Raw genomic sequence first — 23,276 nt, 5'->3', positions numbered from 1 at the left:
CTCAATTGGCATCCACAATAAAGCTCTCATCGGCTATTCACCGAGACGTTACGCGTTAACGCGAATAGATAGCCAAGAAGCCGACAACTGCCCTTTCCCACTAGGGGTACGCCTATGAGGGTGGCCTTTTAGGGGTAGTACTTAAGAACTTCGGATCGCAGAATTTGGGTCTCTTTACATCACTCTCACATCGGTACCTCATTGCCGTCGCTGTCGCGTCCTGTTTCCGATTTGTAACACTCCGGGCGTAAACGTACATTTGTTGTTTTAATGCTTTATCATGCATTGTATTAACGTAATTAGCGCAGTAAACGTTTAGCTAAAGTGTTCACGAGTTTCACTACCCGCGAGTCCCGCAATCACGTACAATATTCACGAGGGTGGTCACTCGCGCCAATCAAGGAACGAACCCCCTATCCACGAACAGGGTAGTATGTATATAATTGCCGCGCTCATTATTGCTTCTTTCACAATTTGGCAACGCTGTCGACATACAAGGCTGCGACGTACGTCGGGAATTTTGTCGTAAATAGTACGTAACCAGAACCGTTAAACAGTTTGACGGTTCGGTGTTTAATACAAACATAACCTAAATCTACAAACAAAACCGGTTTGTTTGTCACTCAAAAATCTAAATATCTGACTAAATAACTCAAAATATTTGCAGGAAAATTTGGCAAATTTAATGTCTCCTGTACATGTTTGGGTAGAAAATTAAAAATCATATAAAGCATTGAATTATCTATCAATTGGTCATGTATTCACAAGCACTGAACATAACAAAATTCCTGGATAAAGATGTCCAGAAGAAAATATTTAAATTGAAAACAGCGGATTCAAGCGGGTACGGCATTTTAACTCGTTCCTATTTTCCTTCTCATGATGTTATGTTTTAGTTTAGTATTTAATCTTCATCAAAGTGAAGGTAAAAAAAGCTTGAGGTTCCTATACTGTGACTTTGACTGCAACGGCACTCTCTTGGCTTTATCAAACATTGATGGTCAAATTTTTATTCTTGATTTTGTCACTATGAAAAGCTGGAGACTGAAGAAATTTCAATTATGTTCATGCATAAAAGTCTCAGAATATAATAAAAACGAGTTGTTAATTGGCAAGAAAAATGGCATTGTTGAAGTAATAGATATTGCTACTGGAAATAGCATAGAAAAGCTTTTGGGACATCAACAAGCAGTGGCCTCTGTGTCCTTTTCACAAAATGGAAATTGTATAACATCTTCAGTTAATGAGGCAATTATATGGGATATGGTTAATTATAGCAAACTTCAGATATTGGCTTTAGAAAAGGATTGTGCCTTAAAATTTGTAAGTATTTATCATAAGAATCATTTTGCATTAAAACTTTGAGTTGATCTTATCTTAGTTTCTACATATTTAAATATCTGTTTTCAAGATTAGATAGTTTAATTCAAGTTAATTCAGATACAGGTACCAGTAAAAATTTAAAGGGGTCAAATTTGATATTCTAATTTATTAAAAAGAAATTAAAGGCTGTTTAGGCAAGACAACTGATATGTATTATTGCCACAGTTCAACCAATTTATATATTAGGGTGAAATTGCAAAGTCTATCCTTTTACAATTGATTGTAAATATTATTCTCTGTTGGTCTTTTGTGTTATAATTTTTCGTTGCATGCTAATTTCTAAAAAATTGCTCTAAATTAAGTAATGTTTAGAAATAAACAAAAAAATTTGAAATTCTATTATATCTGCTAATTTCATTAAGCAATAATCAATTCTATTATTCTTAATTTAACACCCGATTTTAAAATGATTCAATTTAAATTCGACTTCGGAGACGTAACATTTAGCGTTGGCGATCTTACCCTCGGGTTCTCCGGAGGTCTACCAGCTGAGCTTAAGTTTAGACGTGATTTAATGTGATGTGTCTGTATGTTCTCTATGAAAAATGATCAATTTAAGCCACGTTTAAAAATTAAACCAGCTTATGAAATTATGGAGAATTTGGAAATTAGTCAGACATTTGTAGACTCAAACTGGAAAACTTCGTAAAAACATAAAAATTAGTTATTCTTTATAGCATTTTTTTATCAAATGATTCATTAGAACGTTTCAGGCCTTATTTGTTCCAGTATCAAATCACATATTAGTATGTTATAAAGATGATATAATTCAAATGTGGCGAAGCGACAGCTTTGAAAGCTTAAAACAGTTTCATCCCTCCAATTGGCGGAATTACATTGTTAAATCATTGACTATTTCCAGGCAAGTACTTATGTTAAGGTGCTAAATCGTAAGATATTTTTATTCTAACAGTAGTTAAAAGAACCGGCCTAAAGTCACATTGCTTACAATATAATTCAACAAAATTTAATAAGATTCAATTTCATTTGAGATTGTTGTACATTTAAGGTGTACAGGGTGATTTATTAGCAATGGGACAACTGAAAGCTGGAAATACTACACATGTAATAATGATGATTGGAGATAACATGCCTTTTCCGAAAGTTTACAGTCTCGGATATATACAAGGTGTTGAAAGTTAATATTTTAATTAATTTTTTTGCCATTATTCTGAAAATATCTAGGTTAGGCACTTGAAAATTTGTAGAATTATGTTTTTTTAGATGACAAATAAGATATGTTTTATAATGTGAGCATTACTAACAGGGGAAGCTATTTATAGCCAATTTTAGATAATGTACAGTTAATGACTTTTTACTCTATATCTAGCATGAAATTTGATTTAAAACATGAAAGAGCAATCGTTCTTTCACTAATTATGTATTCTTGTTCCATTTCAATAAAATCTAACGAACGCTATGTTTAAATTTGATAATGCTAGAAATTAAAAGCGAAACAAATCAAGTATATTTTAATTTTCTAGAACATATAATTCGTTACTTAAAAAAGTAAAATTTTAAAAATTTTCAAGTATCTAACCAAGATATTTTCAGAATAAATTAATTATTAATGAATCACTCTGTATATAGACATACAACAGTATCTAACATCAAAGTCTCCTATCGATTGTTGGTATTACGCTTTCACCTCAAAGATAGATATGAACTGATGTTGCATCACTCCTTTCCGTATCTGGGTGGATTTCTTAAAAATAGTTGCAATTTATTTTCAGCGCTTTTTAAGTCCTTTTTATTTTCATTTTATTCTTTTGGTCTTAACGGAACGCAAATATGTTCCGCCGATATGATGCGTGATGATTTTCTATTACTCCTAAGTCTTAACACACCGTTCTTCGATACCTAACAAGAAAATTCTGTGGGATGCTATTATGATACAATGCTTAATTCAAAGTCTATGCGCACTCTGAGGAACATTCTCAATATCTCATAGATCTCAATTCTTTCTGTTATGGAATCATTATTTTAGGAATGGCAAAATAATGGTAATAAGTGGATTCTTACCAATCTTAGCAATGTTTCAATTGGATGTTTGGAAATTACTTAAACTTATAAGTTTACCTCACCACATAAATACTGTGAAGCAGATCCAATTCATTCCTCAAAATTTTGACGCAGGATACAATAAGTTATTAGCAATATTAGCGGGGTCAGGAGTAATATATTTCTATAACGTCGAAACCAACATTCTGATGTCTGAGTTGAGGCTTAAATGTGAGATAAACAGCTTCAAAATACCTTACGCTAATGTTCAGTATGTGTCATGTCTACTAAGTAATGGAGAAGTGGAGCTCTATGATCTGAGTTTTTATATTTTGAAAGGCGAGAAAGTTATTGCTGAAAAAGCTAAAGAACGAAGTTTAAAACATGTGTCAACATTTACTTTTGTGAGACAATATCAAAAACTGGACGTTCGAACAAAACAACAGGTAAAGTAAATGTTATAGGAAATCTGCTGCACGTTGAATTACAAATACCATTGAATATCAATGATTTTAATTTTAAGAATAATTTTGAAACATGGAGCTTATAATGTAATGGTTTTATTTCAGTTCGATTCAGTTCTGGAACTAGAGAAATTAAAATCGATTATAAAGGAGTACAGAGAGTTCCCCGAAGTATTCCGTGTCACAATTTGGGAAAAAGTATTAAAGTTACCAAATAATAGACAACAGTACAACAGTATTGTTAACCACATAAGCGTTCTGGGTTTTGAAGGTTTACAGGATGCATTTCCACTGGAAGATAAAGTTTCCATCAGGTGTTTAAATCACTTGCTGAATAATATTTGCACTTGGTGTCCATTCTTTGCCCAAGTGGAATACCTTCCATATTTTCTTTACCCGTTTGTGAAGATCTTTCATAAAAAACCTGCATCTTGTTTCGAATTGTGCTGTACACTTCTAGGTACGTATCGTTGTGCATCAAACAAATTGAACAGTATCCATGAAGTTAGCAAATGGTGTTTTGATAATTTGAATAATTTTTTGTGATGAATAGAAGTATGGGAAAAAGTAGATAGCGTGCAGATAATTAATCTCAAAAATTACTAATAGCCAAAAGCATAAAAAATCAACTTTTTCTTATTGAAAAAACCCTTTTCAACAGATGTTCATAAAATGTTGCAGGTATTTTAAAATGGTATAGTGTACAATTTTTCAAAAATTTTAAATACATTTATAAATATCCTTTAAAAGGGGACACATTTTTGTTTCAGTCAATTGGTGCCAACACTGGTTCGAATACCACCCACTTCCACCTGTTAACATATTGGCAATTATTGACAACATGCTTATGGAACATGACATTCAAATTCTAGAACACTTTTCTCGATACAACGTCAAACCAGTGACATATGCATGGCGTGTATTGGAATCTGCGTTTTCGGAAGTTCTGAGCGCAAATGAATGGCTTGTATTATGGGACCACATTTTCGTTAATGAACCAAGTTTCTTGTTGTGCGCAGTGGTTGCTTTTATAGTGCTGGAGAAGAAGCATATCTTATGTTTAACACAGGAAGAGGAAATTGCAAATATTTTCCATTCACAGACTACAGTGAGCGCCAAAAAGCTAATTTCAAAGACTAATCATATACTGATGAATACAAGTGAGAAGAATCATCCACGGCAATATCTTAATGCATTTATGTGCTTGGAGTGTGGGAGTTATCCAATATTTACGCAGTATCCTAAAGAAATTGTAAATCTCCAAGTTGAGAGTATAAATCTTTTAGAACAGCAATTAAAGAGTGTTAGAGACTTAAAATATGTCTTGAAGGAGAAGCAAAAGCAATTCGAAGAATCGGAAATTAATATACAGAATGAAGAAGATAGAAGAATGATTGGTAAGTGTGTTGTAAATAAAGTGCATTAATTTTCTAAAACTTCTTTTGATTGATGAAGTGTTTAAACACGGAGATTGTATTTAAAAGTCTACCTACAGCTATTTTTTTTTCAGAAGCAACCGTTTTTTGCTTTATGTGTTATTCTCTATTACAGAAATGGAGAAGGCATGTTTGGATAAAATAAAATCATACCAGCAAAATTTAATATCTCAGCAAGGAGATATAAAACAGCTAAAACAGGAATTAATGGATCACGAACGTGAGATTATTCAAGATTCGCGAAATAAATTTCAAATGCGTAAAACACGGAAAAGAATCGATGTCATCACGTCAATGAGTGATGAACTAAATGTTGGCGAAAAGGTTAAACAGGTAAATTACAAAGATCCTATTCAAGTTTCCGTAACTTGGTGTAATGATGTTGAGATATTTTCTAAAAGGCTGATAGGACACAGAACAAATTCTTCATCAATTCTCATCCTTTCTTATTATTTTAGACCCAACTTGATTTCAGACCTCCCAAAAAATCAGACATTGTCTCCGCAGTTATGTCAATGAATAATCTAATCAGCAAAATTAAATCAGAGTTGAAGAAGGAGGTACTCTCGTCAAACTATAAAACTACAAAAGAAAATACAAAGGTAACTTTATTGTTACAGTGTCATTAACGGAAACCTTAATTTTCTTAATAAATTATTGCAGATCTACGAATTAGAGAAAGAAACAAAAAACTTACAAGAAGAAACATCCAAACTACTAAGGCATCTGGTCGAAAAACGCGAAAGTGCTGGAGAAGAAGACGATTCCTCAGCCTGTTCTGATTTATCATGTTATAGTACAGATTCCGATATGCAACAAAGTAAGGCTGTTAGATTTATGAGCAATTTTTAAAGATTTATTAGTAGCAGTGTATTGGATTTTATTGTTTTAAATATATTTTTGTTGTTTTGAAATAACTAATGTTGTTTTTTTTGGATTACAGTATTTTCAGTCGGTAGATAAAATTTTTATGTTATTTCGGATTTGTGGTGAGACTTTTACACCGTTTTGTTTGTTGGTTAAAATTGGAAACAAACTGCATAAACCACAGAAGGCATGATTGTTATGTAGTCATGTCAAGAATCATCTGGTATAGGATATATTACATGTCAGTAGCATTCTAATTCTGCATTCTATCAACGACAGTTCCTTCAAAGGGTCAATTTGTCTATGACCTCCTCAAATATTTCAAAAATCAATCAGAAAAAACGCTGTTTTTTTGGAAGAGCAGAAATGTGCACTTCCAAGTATGAGAGCGATCCTTTAGTCTACTACCAACACTTACAATACAAAAGTGGTCAAGTATTTAAATTAAATGTACACAATGCTTGCATTAGAAATACATTTTTGTTTAAAAAAATAATACAAAAAACTTAAAACATTCTTAGCTCAATAAATTGATATTTAGAAAAATAAAGTTACGTATTAAAAAGAAAGTATGACACCTACTATAGTAGGGTCTATAAAACTGAATGAAATGTGACTACTACTAAGATATATAAAACTAACAAATCCAGAAAATATCATTTTGTCGTACGTTTAGGGAAAAAATGGATTTTTCAGTGTCCTTACGGGTATTTTCAGCATGCACAGTTAACTAGCAAGAGATTGCATAAAAATTATATAAATGTTAAAAAACTATTCATATAACGTATTTTTTACGTACAAATGTATCAAAACTATTCGTTTACATCTTAGTTTTCATCGCGAAAACAATGAGTTTACTACCAGTGGACATTGTTATATCTTTACAGAAACGCTCGTCGCTCTTGGTAACGTAACGAGTTGTAAAGTAATAATAACGCCTGCTACTTTTTTAACTGCCTTTAATTAAATAACTAGGTATAATATTCTAATTCCAGGTAGAAGATTAAAAAAATATAATTTCTGTGTAAAACTTTATATATACCCCGGACCGAAAGAAGGATTATGCCTTTAACCGTAAATAACTACTATTAGTAGTAAGAAAGTTATAGTCAATTTTTGGGTGATAAATTATAGATAAATTGCTGCAAAAATCTGCTACCTGTCCAATATCAGTGAAAAGGTGTCTAATACTGATAAGTTTTAACAACATACCTTAAAACTAGGACATATTACAAACAAATATGAAGTGAATTACTTAACATCTAACTTCTATTGGTTCTCTAATATTTTAATTTTACTCCTCATCAGGTTGATCACAATCATATTCCGAATCTAAATCGGAGCATGCGACATACATCGCATCATTATTATCACCATCTTCCGAGCTTGAGTCGCTGATATTTAACTCCATAACTCGTTTCCGCTTGCCATTATCATCGTCCACTTTAAGAGTCGTTACATCATAATAAAGTTTCCGTATCTTCTCCTGACTGAAAAGTAGCCTGGGCCACATTTCGGCATTTGATTTCTTTAACGTGACTCGTATTTGAGCCCCTAAGATTGTGTGTTGGACGGTGCTTCCTACTTTTCCGTATAGGAAAAAATTAAGGCGATATTTTTTATCGTTCTTTTCCGTACTAAAATTTAAAATAATAAATATTTTTATCAATTTTTGAAATTCTCTTAAGCCAAATTTGCAATTTTTTTCTTATTAAGACTAATAAAACATTATTTTCTTTAAAATTGCTGTACTTTTCTAGCACTTAACGTCTTTCAGTAAAAAAAAAATGTTTTAGATCTGATGCCAAGCTCATGAAAAATATTTTTGTCGGAATATTTACAAAAACGACAACGGTACCATCAGATTGAGCTTATTAAAAATATTTTACAGTTGGTTTGTAATTAATTCAACAGTATTAGACAGTAACAGTTAACAGTAAATTAGAAAACAATACGATCTTTCGTATAATAAGAAGAGATGTCAACTTTTGATTTTTAAACTATTCTGTAATATTTTGAGTTTATTCGATCACTTACGAATAACAGTACCGTTTTCCAGTACCTTGTGCTGAGGCAGAAAACCAACATCTCCATATTTTTATAAATTTCACCCAAGAAGATTAAATTCAACGAACTGTGATATGGGTTTTTGACGTGAAATCTTACCTAAACTGGAAACTTCTGCCATGTTTGACCACCATTTTGGCATGAACTACATCAGAGATTTTTATGTTCAATTTTATCACATTGTCAGTTTGCGACCAGGAAACTTCAGGAGTCAAATAGTCGACGGCTGGTGCCGCCTTAATGGGTGGTAAATCTCTTAGTCCTTGACCAGCAGTAACTTCTTCTTTACGAGAGCTTTCCGCTGCCTTTACGGGTATATTCATATTCTTCAAGAATCCTTCCATATCAATAATTTCAAGATCGAAATTATCGTACATATCTTCAAATTCTGTTGAAGCAATCAATGTAAGATATGTAATCGTATGTAAGATATTGTACATATTAAAACAATAATTAAAGCACTAAATTATAATCCTTGGAGCTCTTCATTGCTATTTATTAATCGAATAGATAAGCAAATAGACTTACAAAGATATCAAAGTTTATTTATTAAGATATGACAGAAGAAGAAAAAGTTGTTGTAACAAGTCGTTACGAGAACGGCATAGTTCTAAGAATAAATAATCATAATGAATGATTTACTCGCCTTCATCTTCAGTATTGAAATCATCGTTAAGATCAGATCGTTTAACTTCTTCAATAATCTCATCATTAAGATCATCACCGTTAGTTTTCACTTCGGGCAAATCAAAGTTCGGTATTTCATCACCACGAGCAAACCCATAGTCGATCAGCAATTTGTTAACTAACGCATGATGTCCCAAACTATCTTTCATAATAATGGAATAAGAATATTGTTTTTGTACTATATTATTGTCTTGCTTTGAAACTACTTTAATAAATAGAGGCCTCAAGTCCAAACCTACAATAAAGATTTATCTACACTTAAAGTTCAATTTCATTATGTGTAATATATGTACCTTCTTTAAAGGCCATTGTATAGAGTAAATCAGTAGCTGAATCACTCCATTGATCTTTAATCGACGTAATCCCGTACATGGAGCATTGAATACTTTGAAAAGGCAATTTTGAAATCATTTCATTGGAGATGTGCTTTAAAGATGCGACATCTTCGTTGATCACATCTCCATAATCTACGCATAAAATTTCCGCTTTACCATTAGATATATTTAAGATCATTCCTCGCACGTATTTATTCTCTACTGTGTCTCTAACTAAACAACAGTTGAACACTTCAGAATCTTGGAATGTTGGATAAAACGGCTTTACAACAGCTTTTTGTATATCTTGTTCCAGTTGACAGAGTCTGAAAATAACAATCATTTCTTTTAGCTAATTATAAAAAGATAAAACTCTTACTATGAGATATCGCATATAATTAAACACACTTACTGTTGACTAAATTTATTTTGTCTGACATAAAAGTCATCAGGACTGATAGCAAAAGTAAACGTAACTTCATGAATTAAATTATCATCTAAAAAGGCCCAATGTGGTTTTACTTGACTCTGCTCTTTGGCTACTTGTTTTATATTAGACCTTGAAAGGCTGTACTCAGGTAACTCTATTTCGGCTTTGTTACATAAAGCGTAAAGGTTATGAAGTGGAACGTTGCTACTAATGGCTATTCCTTGTTCGATCTGAAAAATTGCATACGTTGATTAGCATCTATTGCTTTAATTAGAATACACGCAATTTGTAAAAAGTTGGATAGCTTTACATTTTATTGAAAGAATAATGTATTAAATTCTAATCTATTAAAAGAATTATCTATTTATATTCATGCATTTGGAAATAAAAAAATACTAGGGGCTTTCAAAATGAATAATTTTGAAAAATATCTCTTCCTATATCTTCAAAACTAGAGCTATGAAAAATGTTTTGACCACATAATTTGCTTGTCAAAAGGCACACGTTTTGTAGGCAACGTCGTGAAAAAGTATTTACATTTATGCAGTAGAACCTATAGTGTCATGAAACATGTTAAGAGACAGTAGTTATTGTTTAGCTAAAAAACCCGTAAAAGAAACTAACTTAAAAATTGGGAATAAATGTGCAGTCAAATTAATGGTACTTTTCGGGCGACTTACCAATTTTTTAGTTAACTGTAACCCCATAGCTGGCAAACTCTTGTCGTACATATCACGATATTCATAAACGTCGTCAATCCAAATGTTATCCCCTAATTGTAAAACTACTGTTGCCATCATAACTGCATTGGGACAATTACTGTCGACCAAAAATTGCGCCTTTAAGTGAGCCATTTTACAAAACCGCGTATCTTCGAAGGGTGGAATAATATTGGCTAAATAAGCCTCATAACCTAAACATCAAAACTATATTAAAATTGTAATTCAAAATGGCGACATAAAATTTAATCCTTACATTCTGAGGGAATTGACTTAATATTCTCTGGCATTTGATACAGTTCCTTCACGGTGGCCTTACGATAAATTCCTCTATCAATTAGATATACTAACAAGTCTTCTCCGCGTTCAATAACTTTGCATCTGAAGTACCGTTCGTCCTCGTAAAGTAAATAAATATGCATTGGCTTCGGATTATTGGCTAATTTGTAATCAATATTCATAGCTAGCATGTCATTAATTTCCTCATTTTTATCTTCATATTTGCGTATGCTGACACCGTTTAAATCAAATTGTTCTAAAAGCCTAATGGAACAACTAGCTGCATCTGTCATGGTGAGAATTTTGAATTTAATTATCCCATTTTGCGGCAGGATGTTAACGCTTTTGTCAAGTTTCTGATCTAAGATATGTCTCTTCTCGCAATCTATGGCTTCGCATTTACCGATGACTCGAAGAGTTGGGCAGATTTCTATTCGTTTTTTGACACGCTCACGTTCGACATTTGATGATACTACCTGAAAATATCAAGCATTCAACAAAAAAACTAAGAAGATCATAAAACTGTTACTCATCATTAGAAATTTCCCTGTAATGTTTTCACAGCACTATCTAATTTATAAGATTTAGTGATTAAGCTAATAAGCTCGCAAATATTACAAATATCCTTCAAATTACATTCTACATGATCCTCATATCTAACAAAAACTAACTAAAATTTTTTCATAACAGCATAATAAAACTAAGTGATATCAGATGCCTAACTACAATAATAAGTGCTAATACTGCAACTAATATATTACTTGTTCTAAATTATCTCCATTTCCAGTAAAACATTACCTTAAATGAAGGCTTTTTAGGTATTTTTGCCAGCTCATACTTGAATATGTAACACCCTATGTTACGTGTTAAAAAAACGCAATGTAGTTTAATTCTTAACAGAGGATGACTTCAAATTGTTAATTCCATGTGATTTTACCTTGAAGAATGCTTTAAGTTTCTCCGGAAGTCCCTTTTCCAATCCGGAGATTTTGACAAAATTACAAAATTTAGACATGTATTGTTTACAGCTTTCATCTATAAATACATAACTGCTAATCTCGGATTTTTGCTAAAAAAGAAGAGAAATGAAATATAAACACAAACAATATTGAAGGAAAAATTTCACACTGCTGCCAATTCCGGTTAATGTGAGTGTTCATTAACTTCCGGAACATGTAAAGAGATTCAAATTTACTACACGCAAGAAAAAAATTAAGGATATTAAATGAAACAAGAAACACTCAACAAAAACACCTTGTATTGGCCCAGTGTAACAAGCTATGTCGCAAATGAGTCTTAGATCAAGAGATGAACTTGAATAAATACTAGAGATTAATTCTTGAAATTTGAATTCGAATAACGTCGAAAGTATAAACGTCAGAGTTTACCATTAAAAATCCATGAATTTGGAGAATTGAACCTCTGGAAAACGGGAGACTTAGGAACTGGACATAAATCAAAATATAAGTAATTTGAAAAACCGTTTCTTTTTCTTTAGTTTTGTGAATATACCAATATTAATTATTCAAGAGAAATGATCAATTTAATAGTAGGAACGAATTGCAACTTACCTTATCTTTATCTTCAAGTGGGGAGGGAACATTTTCCAGGAGACAGCTAAATCGCCTTTTGAACTGAGACCAATTATGTGGTAATGAATAATGGATAAGGAGATGGGCACTTGTGATAGTCAGTATGTTATAAATGTCATCAGTACATATTAATACTTAAAAAAAAAGTATGATGTGATTTAATTACTTGCTTAAGATTAAAACTTATGAGAAATTTATAAAAAGAATATGAACATACTGTTGGGTCAAATGTTATTTAGATATATAGGTTTTAAATTTTTAAATAAACATTAAACAAGATTTTGGATAGAATAATCGAAGCTTACCCGAATACATTCCTTCTGGAGATTTACTCCATACAGTTTCCAAATACAGAATATCTTCTTCCTGTATCTCGTCCATAAAAGAGGTAAATTCTATACCGTTCAACGTTAAAAACGTTTGTATTTCCTCCAACTCGTTCTGATCGCAAATTATTACTGATTTTCTGAACTTATACCAGTCTTTTAACATTTCTAGAAAAAATGTTACAGTAAATTTAATTTGAAGCAAAAAATACACTTATGTTACCAAATTGTTATGTTATAACTTAAATTGAAGTTTTTAAACAAAGTTCAAATGGCATCAAGCCATTTGAACATTTCTAAATATACTATGATGATTAGTATGTAAGAGGGAATTATTAGTTCAGGTTAGTTTTGTGTGTAAGAGGGAATTATTAGTTAAAGCAAAAAACTAAAAAATGCGAAATTAATCACAATTAATTGCCCTGCGATGTAATATAATATAACAACCTTTTAATTTACTCGACAAATATATGTTAAAATATTGAAGATATTCGCATCACCTACTTACTTAGAAGGTTTTGCGTTTTGCAGCTGGTATCCAAAAACTGAATCACAAACTTCATTTTTCCATACAAGGCAGATTCTAAATGATCGGCTATACAAATTAAGGGTATTTTGTTTAGGTTTAGGGCTAAATTTTCAATTTCCGCAGACCAGTGTTGAGCGCACAAAATCAATTGTATCGACTTAGGGCAATTTCGACGACTCAAAATCTATAGAATTTTACATTAATGAATGAAATGTTATATATTAAAATACAAAACCAAACCTGATCGCCCAAATTTAACATTTTCATTACAAGTTCATTATGTTGCTTCAAAATAACATCGGCATCTTCAAGAACTAAATGGCACAGTAGTTTTAAATTAATTGCTCGATTGATTATCATTGTCGATAAAATACTCGGCATAGTGATGAGTATATCAATGTTGTCCTAAAAGATAACACCAAAGACTTAGGACATTTAAATAAGTTAGTACAGGGCATATTTTCTCTACGGAACCCAGGCCACGATAAATGAGAATAACAATAATTGTAATTTTTGGCTTGAAAAAAAAATCATTACATCTGTTGATCATCATAATCGGTCAGATTTGCCGTAAAACTGTAATCATCTTGTTCTGTGAATATAAGGACATTTTGTGAATTCGATGCGCACTTATACTTACAGTATTCCCATGTTCTGGGTACGTAATCAGCATACATTTCTTCTGGTGCTTACTCATGATCATCTTTGCTGACCAATACACCTCCTCACATTTCATTGAGTTGCTGCATAAAATGATAATTAAAGGACCCCCTCCTATTTTAAGTAATTGACTGTAACGCTCTTGTTTCTCCATAACAAATGATATTAATATCGGAAGATAAGCCATCGTTTTCCCCGTTTTTTTGTCGCCTACCATAAAAACATTTTGGTTGCGTGTGATCGATGTAAATGCGTAAAGCTGAATCCTTTTTGATTCTTTGTAATTAGTTTGGTTCATGCTGTTGTGAATTTGGGGATGGATGTTTAGTTTCGACACGTCTCTTGTTGGATTTGGTATTGATTCGCTGTAAAGAAAATAAAAACAAATTTGAGGAAATATTGTAAACTTTTGAACGCTGAACAAAGGCAGAATAAGTAGACTACAATAAAACAAAATATTACAATACAAATAGACTACATTAAAACTAAAATTATATTCTAAAAATAATAAAACAAAACCTAATTCAAAATTCTAATAATAATAAAACAATAAAAAGAATTTAGCCTAAAGGTTTGGCATCATTTTCCTTCACAAATCTTTCCGAAAAAGTTTATCTGATTTGACGATAGGTCTGACCTTGGCAATACCATTTTACGATTTGGACTTTTTCGAAAATACTATAAGTGTTCGGCATTTTTAGAATAAATTTTTCGTGGCGATTCAGAGAAAAACCTTATCGTATCACTTTTTTCGAAGTAAAAAAGCCTATTGTTGATAGACTCGAACATTGCAGTAGAAGAAAATTTGCTGCTAGTTAATTCGACAGGTTTTACCCGCGTTCGGCTCACACGGAACAGCACGGTATATGAACGTATATTGCAAAACTGTCAATCGAACGGTGTTTTTAGAATTTTATCAAGTTTTCGAGATTTTGAGCAACTATCAGCATTGAACTTATTTTATTTGTAAAGTTTTATATTGTATAATTTTTTTTGGCAAAATTATTGCTATTGGGATTCATTAGCCCATTAATTCATAGTGAGATTAAAACCAAACTTACCCATGCACTAAAATTTTGCCAGACAATTTTTTTTCCATCGTAGACATTCCCTTATAGTTAATTGACAATATGTCAAATTGCTCTTTAGTATTATCAGGAGCGTCAGGCTTTAATAATCTCGAAGGTTTTATAATGGGACCTAAAATAAAAACTATTTTGAGTTTTATACATAAAGATAGATTTCGAAAACTCTTTCAGTCATTTGTTAATCAAAACTGCATTCTTTTAAACCATTTAGAGGGACTAAAAACTATTCAGTTTTCCAGATGTCAGAAAAAGAAATTTCAAACTCCAAATTGAAATTCATTGTTGTCTTATATTTGGACTGCGTTTGACGTTCATCAACCGCTTATGGTGCTGTGTCCATTGATTGGGAAAGTAATTAACCCACCTTTCGACTTGCAGTTTTTATCGGTTTCATGTGTGAAACCAAATTTGATAGGAGCGTCCCAATCGTCTTCGTTAATGGCATTTCTACATTTTCTACAAGTGCAGCCGGTGACATCTGTCCAGAATTCATGCTTTGAATAAATAGGCTCACATAATTCTGATAATGATTCTTCTTTAGTCGACAGTCTCTGTACCTTTTCCACAGACAACTGATCATTGGTAAGCGTATTGCACACTTTAGGAACCTTATGAAATAATAATTTTGGGTGTAAAGTTCTGATTAGATTCTCGGATTAGGGTGATGCATCATTAGAAATCATACGATGATCTCTTCGTTGAAGTTTCGACTGACGTATGCGTAAAATTTCATGAAAGCTTTTACCTTCATTGTAAGACAATCTTCATCTGTCCGTGATTTTGCTGCAGCACTATTTTTCGGCACCACTTCAGATCCATTAGATATCTTGTGGGTAATAGGCGTAGAATGACGAATATTTGGTGATTTGTTTTTTATACCCGTAGTTCTCTCCATGCCGGCTGGTACCAACATTATTTTCCTCTTAACTCTATCCTTTTCAGACGTGATATTTGCAAAAGGAGAATTGGACACATCTGAAATAAATCGGCTTTTTAGATTCAAAAATGTAATGCTTTCACTGTGTATATTTGCATTAGACGCTGGCAAATTTGCATGTTTTTAATAGGAAATTAAGGGAAATTTCAGAAGCAACAGTGGTGTACAAAGTTTAAGCAGTGTCTTAGGCAGTAGTAGGCATTGCTAGGCAATGTGCAAGTAGTGTGAAATATGGTGGCAAAAATTTTGTGCGACAGGGTTCAAATTTTGCGAAAGTTTGAGAAACAGGGGTAGGTTATAAAACTTAATGAATCCCTTAAGTAGTGGTAGTATAGGCAAACTAAAAAATATTTGATAAAAATATATTTACTTTTTGAATGTTGTGAGGCAGCCTTCTTCCTTTTATACTCTCTAAGCTTTTCCCAACCACTTAAATTTTTATTAAGGGTAGTTGAAGATTCCAATTCTCCATCCCTAGGAATATATTTGCTTGAATTTTTCTCTGTATCGCTTTCATTGACGTTTAAGTATTGTTCTTCACTTAATTTATTTCGTCGTCTGCCATTTTCTAGTGGGGTCTGAAAGGTGATATTCTATAAAACCTACCTGGTAAACATTAAAGTGCAAACTTACAAAATTACCCACATCCATTTCCTCTAAATCTGAATAAAAAGTATCGGTTTTTTTACTGTATGATGAGGAGTTCTGGGACTCTGATAGATTCGATAGGTTTGCCTTAAACACTTTACCACTTTGAAATATTCCCTTAATATGAGTTTTAATATACTCTAATCCTGTGCATTTTATACCTGCGATCAAAGGTTCATTTAGACTGCTGCTTTGAAAAATAAAGTAAGAAACATTTACTTTCGAAAAGAGTTTCATTAATATCCAAAAAATTTTTGTCACATAACTCTTTAGTCAGATGAAATACTTGTCCTTCCTTGTGAATGATTAGTTCACCAATTAAAGTATTGTTAACTGTTTCATTTACTTCGAATGTTATCTTTTGGTAATTAGAAATTAGATTTGTGGCATATTTTAAGACTCCTAAAGTGGGGATCACGGTCGGGATACGCTTAACATTTCCAGCTATACCAATTTGGAGTTTCTGAAATAGTGGTAAGAAATTATGATTTAACAGTATACTTTTAAAAATCGCTTAACTTATGATTAAAACTCATCAATACGAATAAAGTGTACTAGTGAAATTGATATTGCAAATGTTGTCTTACTTCTTGTAAATAGCAAATATTTTTTAAACTAGCTGCCTGACAGGATGTAGGTATCTTTTGAATATCTTCTGGTATCCTGTACAGTTTAAAACTTTTCACTAAGGTGGCATGATCAATCAACCAACAGTAGTAAACATAATCTTTTTTGGCATTATCAGGGATCTTCCTAACAACTTGTGCCCTCGCATATCCAGATTGGTAAGAGACCCCCAAAATCTATAACATCAAAAAGATAAATGACAATGTATAGGTTCTTTTACTGGGATTATTATAGTATATTTGAACCTGTTCTTATCTGGCAGGTCCAAAGTTTATTAATCACAGAAATAAAATAAAACAGAGACTTAAATAAATCTAGGAATAATATCCATTTGAGAATTGGTACTCATGATTTGTTGAGACTTTAATTGATTTTTAGAGCTTTCAATATTATTTTCTGGATATATTTTGTGGGGAATTTAGGCATTCACTTTCATTCTAGAAAAAAATGAATTAGATTTAAAAAACTCTTTTTTTACGTTAAATTGCTGACATTTTGAAATTAAAAGAACACAACTTTTTATGATCACTTCACAGTATGATTGAAAATATTGTTCCTAATTCCAACCCTCCGAAACTATTATTTTTGGTGTTGTTTTTAAAGTCTCCTAATTCCAAATGCATAAATGGGTTTTGATGCCCTGTAATTAAGTCTTTAGGACTAAAATTTTAAATATTGAAAAGTAATTTTAACTTTTCCTAACCGTGTTATATGGAATAGGAAAGAAACACATGCAAAAAATGAGAACTTCTAGTCAGACCCACATCAAACAATATTTTTGATTCATTGGGATGAAAATTTAGAGAAGAATTTTTTGAATGAAGTTCCATAGCTAAGAGCTGGCTGTTAATCTGAAAAAAATTAGTATTCTAATTTCCATCATGAGTGAAACAATTCTGGCTGCTGTATCTGAAATCCTAAGTTTGTTGGAATGACTTAAAACTAAAGTAAATAATCCTACATAGTTATACCCACTACTAACTCTTTATTTTTCCTGTTAGCAAAATAAATGATTATTATATATTAATTACCTTTTTAAATTGCGCAATTATTATGAAAACATATTAAGAAACGAAAAGTTATCATGCTTTTAATAAGTACGAGACAAAAGAGCATTATTAAAACTTACAACAGTAACATTTTCTTGGACAAAATTCATGTTTTTAAGAAAAATGGTATATAACTCCAAAAATTTGACGTCTGATTTCATTTTAGGTTTAAGACCATGCAAAACTGTTTACAAAGAATAACCTTTTTCTTGTAAAATTAATAATAAAAAAGTTTTCCATGTTGTTGGATAATGCTTTTTTTCATAAAGCAAAATTTATGAAAGTATCACTTCCATCAGACACATAAATTATTTTTGATAGATATGTTTGGTCTAGTCCCTCTAGGATTATATATATATAAACACATAGGTTCGATGTATGGGTGTCTGGAACGATGCTTGATAAATTCATTCTTTTTCTACATCTTGATATAATAAGACACTCTTTTAAAATCTATCGGACCGCGCATATCAGAAAATAGAAAATCATTAGTAATTAGTGTGTTTTCTTTTTATCCTCATAACCCAATACATATGATTTCAACTTAAGTAAATGCACTGTATATTATTCAGTTATATTGATTAATTAAAACACACACTTCTTATTTAAACACTATTTTTTATTTGGCAGCTCAAAAATTAATAGGTCTTTCTAACTCTAAATCTAGATCAGAATTATATCTTTTGCTTCAGATAGAGAAGGATGGAACCCGTGTGTTTTTCAAAATTTAGAGTGATCAAGTGTATATTAATGTTTGTTCATTCCTCAATTTTGAGTAAGTGATACTTCATAAATTTTGCTTTATAAGAATGCATTATCCAATATGCGTAGTGAATATATAAACTTGTATCACGTCTCGAGTCAAGACCTCAGATTTTATTTCAATCGAGAAAATTTTAAATATTTTAGATTTGATACATACCTCATTAGGGTATCCACTATCTGAAATTCCTTGACAGTGCTTCTTAATTCTCAGAGAGATTTCATTTAAAAGATTAGCCCTTTCTTTAGCATTAGAGGCTGTTGTAACATAAAACACATGAGGTGCTATAAAGTTGAGCACCTCAATATCCATTTCTGTAACCTAAGTTTCAGATAAACCAAATAGGAATAAAATATAAATTACCTTATGAATTATAGAATGCTCTTGGGGAAAGTCCTAATCGAAGATGGTAAATTAATTAAATAGTTTTAACATTCATGTTTCATCCCGCTTCACGATAAAATTTTAAATCAAACTAAGACGAATCTCGAACTCCAAACAAAAATAGAAGTAGCGACGAACTTTGAGATGCCCGAGTCTATACGAACGTGCGAAAGTGAGAAAGAAAATTTTTGTTATCAACAAACACTCATTGCGCACTCGCACTAGAACAAAACTGGCGCCTGATGTCATGATAACATTCAAAAATGTCATTTACTTCTATTTCTAACCTCAAAGTTTAAACGTAAAAAACAAACTTTGATAGAAAAAAGTGTTAATGGAGAAAAAATAAATACGGAGCTCCGGAGTAAACAAATAATTATAAAAAACAGTTCCTAAATCTGATAAGAAGTACTTGTGTTAGCAGAAAAACCTACACAGTGGTATAGTCTTGCTACTCTCTAAATTTCCAAGTTTAGTCACTGTTATTATTTTTATTGTATTATAGATCGGTAGAGAAGTATGTGAAGTCCATTGGTTTTGCTTATAGAGCCACAAAAATGATCAATTTTCTTATATTTCAGGTCACCATTAAACTAAAACTGAAGATTCAATCTCCAAAATGAGTTTTGTAGCACAAATTGTTCAATCCGCTACTGAAAACTGGGCCTCTACTCTTTCCAAAAATACTCCTGAGCTCGAACGTACTGTTGAGGACCTGATGAAGGACGTTACGACGTATGTGGAAAATGTTTATGTTAAATATGTTCAGAGGTTTGTATTATGTGATATAAATGTTGTATTTGCTGCAAGTTTCACATTTTGTTATAGAAATACTACTAACAGTGCCTTATTAAATAAAGCTATACTGCATCAAACAAAATTAAAAGAGCTGCAAGAAAAAGCACAATGTATCAAAGATAAAGATCTAGATCTTGATGATGTTTCAAAAAATATTGTCAAATTACAAATAATTGATGCTAAATTACATTACTTGTTGAACATTCGGAAGGTTCTTCAATTATTCAATGACCTGGACAGCAGTTTGGCCTCTTCAGCCTATCTAAAAGGTGCTCATATTGTATTACAGTTAAGAGAAACTGTTACATGTCTTTTACCAGAGAAAAGTCAGGTGTTTGATATACTAGAAGAAGCTTTGCAGGATAAAGAAACAGTGTAAGTTTAGCGTTATATTTTCAATTTCAGACCAGAGATTTATTGATTTAAAAAATATACGCATCAGATGTAAAAGACGAAACTAACATTTGTTCTAAAACTATCACCTGTTTCTTTTTTTCTCTATAGAAAATGTTTCATTCTATTTTTAGATTTTTTGAAGCCTTGAATGCTGCTTTTAAAAATAATGTAAAACTAATAAAGAAAGATGGCAAATCATCATTGATTTTGAAAATTAAGAAGCACAATCAACAAATGCAAGAAGTAATTTCTGGCTTATACCAAACAATGGAGCAAGTTACACCATTGTTTAATATGGCTATAGACCTTTGGTTGAACATATTTACCCCATTGGTCAACCATGAATTCATAGTGTCAACAAAAGAGGACAATACATATGCCTCTCTTGAGTTAACAAAAAAGTCAGAGCAAAAAGCATCCTATAAAGTTGTCTTCGACAATTTACACACAGTTTTAAAATTTTTGAAACAGAATTTCTCTTATAATGTGATTGAAGAGGAACTTGCACTTCAATATATCGGAAATGATATTAGAGATAATTTGTCTGAGTTGATAATAAAGCAATGTTTAAGGGATACTATACCCTCTGACGAAGAAGCATTGAAAGGCTTTAAGGTAGTACAGCAAGCCACTGAAGGTTTGGAAAAGTCGCTTTTAGGTATGTATAGGTACAATAAAAGTTTCCAATTAAAATTTCATTCTCATACCATATCTTATCCAAATTCTACTGCTATCTTCTAAAAAAATATAATGATTTTTAAGGATGGAACCTTTGCAAGTGTAACAATAATGTAATTTTTAATTAACCTTTTGGGGATTATTGACTAAAGTTTGATAAATTATCTAGCTTAGAATATTTCTTAGATGTTTACAAAATTGCTCTACAATATATACACTGGGGTACTCAGAAACTCCTAAACCTTTCCTGCAGAAATACCCATTCAAGTTGATTCAACAATACCCACGTCAATACAAAACTACTTACGTCACAAAATGGAAGTTATAGGTCTTTTCAACATTATTATAAAGGGAATTTTCTACTAATTCTTTTTTATGGCTTTTCATACGCGAGTATACATTCCCGTCAGCCTCTTTACATTTATAGTTCTCTATGTTCTGCTTCCTTTATCCTATTCATAACATTTCCTTTATTAATCAAGTCTGCATTTTTTTAATGCAATGCATTAAAAAACTTCTTAGTACTCAATTGAAATTCCCATATTTTAGAAGCCCATGTTTTCACTAAGGACACTGTATCCATTTTGCAATATGTGAACAATATAGATGTATTGTTCATAAATAAGAAATGTGAAGAATATTTAAATGTTGCTATGGAAATAATCAAGAAGGATCTTCATGATATAGTTGAACTGGACATGCCTACCGAACTTGACTCTCCTTTAGGTAAGTTGGTAGATACGAAATCTTATGAATTATATTTATGATTATTTAATTGTATTTTCAGGGGACCACGAAGAGTTGACACAGTGTTCTGTTTCAAAAAATGTGGTTGAACTTTTAAAATTTTGCGAAAAAATTCTTCAGACAGCAGTAGAATCGTCTCCGACCACCGGCGGCAAGCTTTTCGATACTGTAACGAAAATTCTTTGTAGCTATCGTACTTTTGTCCCCGGGCACTATAAAACCTATTTAACAACTCTCCCACAGCAAATCGCTATATTTCTTAATAATTGCCAATATGTCCGCTACAGATTAATACAGTGGGAGTTAGAATACAGCAATCAGTTGAAAGACGACTTGCAGTACTGCGATTTTACTACAGAAATAAGAGCGTTTCCTGTGGTAGGGATGAGTTTGTTCCACAAGTACCTTGACACTCAGCTAAAGCAAATTGAAGAAATTATGGTAGGGGCCCAGCTCGGAGGACCGACTATCGAGAAACTTGAGCCAAATACTGAGAAATGTGTTAGACAATGTTTGAGACAGCAAGAGCTACTGCGGACTGTGTGGCATAAAGTTTTACAATACAAAACTTACAATCAGAATATGGGGACCATAGTGAATACTCTCTGCGAAAGTATCATCAATCCGATATTGAAATGCCAGGACATTAGCGCCACTGCTGCGGGAGAGTTAGTTGACATCATTAAGCTGGTATTAGCCAGGGGGGCGAAGCTCTTTACCAACCCAAACGAAGTAACGTTGTACGTTTCTTTGTGGAATAAGTTGAACGAGCTTAATTTTGTGTTAAACGCGAGTTTAGTGGACATTCAGGATAGATGGGCCAACAGAAAGGGGCCTTTAGCTTTGTATTTTACGGTACCCGAACTAAAGCAGCTTATTATGGCATTGTTCCAGAATACTGACAGAAGAGCTCAAGTTTTGTCCAGGATCTCTTAAGATTTTAAATATTATATCTATTTAATGTGGAATGTGCCTAAATATATGTTTTTCCAAGGTTTTTGTAGTATACAAGGTGTCTGTTTTGAATAATATTCGATTAAAAATACCTGTTATTACTATTACTGTTTCATTTAACTGCAGCATTGTAATTAGTCTCGCATTCATAAATATAAAAATTGGGTATGAATTTTGCAATAATTCCTTATGAGTTTTATCGTTTGAGACCAGGTTGATTTGCATTGAATAAAAACCTAAAGAATTATTACGCTATTATAGTAGTAAATGATATACTGTTGATAAATAAAGACATACTTCACCGAAATTAGGTAAACTAGTGTATTTGTCCGTTTTATCTGTAACCATTTTCTTTATTAAATATAAATTAGACTTATCTAATGATAGATAAGTAGACGTGATAATAACAAAGTTATACATACACACACGTCAAAAGTCTTGGACCCTCTATAT

At 31.9% G+C, this 23,276-nt stretch overlaps 3 protein-coding genes across 4 annotated transcripts; 2 read left to right on the top strand and 1 right to left on the bottom strand.

Moving 5' to 3' along the window:
- Positions 1–671: 671 nt before the first annotated feature.
- On the top strand, positions 672–6,171 carry LOC136413762 (TBC1 domain family member 31). Its single transcript, XM_066397467.1, has 9 exons — positions 672–844; positions 897–1,323; positions 2,097–2,245; positions 3,371–3,830; positions 3,954–4,308; positions 4,619–5,245; positions 5,400–5,617; positions 5,743–5,886; positions 5,948–6,171. The coding sequence occupies exons 1-9, from the start codon at positions 756–758 to the stop codon at positions 6,134–6,136; spliced, it is 2,658 nt and encodes an 885-aa protein (XP_066253564.1). The 5' UTR covers positions 672–755; the 3' UTR covers positions 6,137–6,171.
- Positions 6,172–6,744: 573 nt separating this feature from the next.
- On the bottom strand, positions 6,745–19,353 carry LOC136413799 (putative ATP-dependent RNA helicase TDRD12). Of its 2 annotated transcripts, none has more exons than XM_066397507.1 (22): positions 19,230–19,353; positions 19,026–19,180; positions 17,015–17,230; positions 16,647–16,890; positions 16,413–16,588; positions 16,150–16,357; positions 15,588–15,817; positions 15,207–15,450; positions 14,816–14,954; positions 13,735–14,119; positions 13,335–13,499; positions 13,074–13,278; positions 12,545–12,733; positions 12,219–12,373; positions 11,585–11,716; positions 10,625–11,123; positions 10,330–10,562; positions 9,632–9,879; positions 9,199–9,545; positions 8,865–9,140; positions 8,318–8,606; positions 6,745–7,788 (listed from the first exon to the last, which is right to left on the bottom strand). In XM_066397507.1, exons 2-22 carry the CDS (start codon positions 19,176–19,178, stop codon positions 7,446–7,448), a joined length of 5,076 nt encoding a protein of 1,691 aa, XP_066253604.1. In that variant the 5' UTR covers positions 19,179–19,180; positions 19,230–19,353; the 3' UTR covers positions 6,745–7,445. The 2 variants fall into 2 exon arrangements, with proteins under 2 accessions (XP_066253604.1, XP_066253605.1); XM_066397508.1 differs by having other exon boundaries at positions 19,026–19,187; positions 19,230–19,285.
- A 310-nt stretch (positions 19,354–19,663) lies between these two features.
- On the top strand, positions 19,664–22,882 carry Zw10 (Zeste-white 10). The gene is made up of 6 exons (XM_066397513.1): positions 19,664–19,767; positions 19,832–20,021; positions 20,079–20,423; positions 20,576–21,102; positions 21,672–21,848; positions 21,910–22,882. The coding sequence occupies exons 2-6, from the start codon at positions 19,870–19,872 to the stop codon at positions 22,803–22,805; spliced, it is 2,097 nt and encodes a 698-aa protein (XP_066253610.1). The 5' UTR covers positions 19,664–19,767; positions 19,832–19,869; the 3' UTR covers positions 22,806–22,882.
- The last annotated feature ends 394 nt before the right edge of the window (positions 22,883–23,276 follow it).

This window comes from Euwallacea similis, chromosome 15 (genome assembly GCF_039881205.1).
Source record: "Euwallacea similis isolate ESF13 chromosome 15, ESF131.1, whole genome shotgun sequence".
NCBI lineage: Eukaryota > Metazoa > Arthropoda > Insecta > Coleoptera > Curculionidae > Euwallacea > Euwallacea similis.
The sequence above is the reverse complement of the archived record's forward strand: the minus strand, read 5'-3'. Positions and strand labels throughout refer to the sequence as shown.

Excerpts from the sequence above, each read along its gene's own strand:
- LOC136413762 (XM_066397467.1), top strand. The coding sequence starts at position 756 with ATGTATTCACAAGCACTGAACATAACAAAATTCCTGGATAAAGATGTC. Across the intron at positions 845-896 it reads AAAACAGCGGATTCAAGCGG|TTTAGTATTTAATCTTCATC; the intron begins GTACGGCATTTT and ends GTTATGTTTTAG. Across the intron at positions 3,831-3,953 it reads ACGTTCGAACAAAACAACAG|TTCGATTCAGTTCTGGAACT; the intron begins GTAAAGTAAATG and ends GTTTTATTTCAG.
- LOC136413799 (XM_066397507.1), bottom strand. The coding sequence starts at position 19,178 with ATGGATATTGAGGTGCTCAACTTTATAGCACCTCATGTGTTTTATGTT. Across the intron at positions 14,120-14,815 it reads GGCAAAATTTTAGTGCATGG|CGAATCAATACCAAATCCAA; the intron begins GTAAGTTTGGTT and ends TTTTCTTTACAG. Across the intron at positions 11,717-12,218 it reads CACTTGAAGATAAAGATAAG|CAAAAATCCGAGATTAGCAG; the intron begins GTAAGTTGCAAT and ends CTTCTTTTTTAG.
- Zw10 (XM_066397513.1), top strand. The coding sequence starts at position 19,870 with ATGAGTTTTGTAGCACAAATTGTTCAATCCGCTACTGAAAACTGGGCC. Across the intron at positions 20,022-20,078 it reads TATGTTAAATATGTTCAGAG|AAATACTACTAACAGTGCCT; the intron begins GTTTGTATTATG and ends ATTTTGTTATAG. Across the intron at positions 21,103-21,671 it reads TTTGGAAAAGTCGCTTTTAG|AAGCCCATGTTTTCACTAAG; the intron begins GTATGTATAGGT and ends CCCATATTTTAG.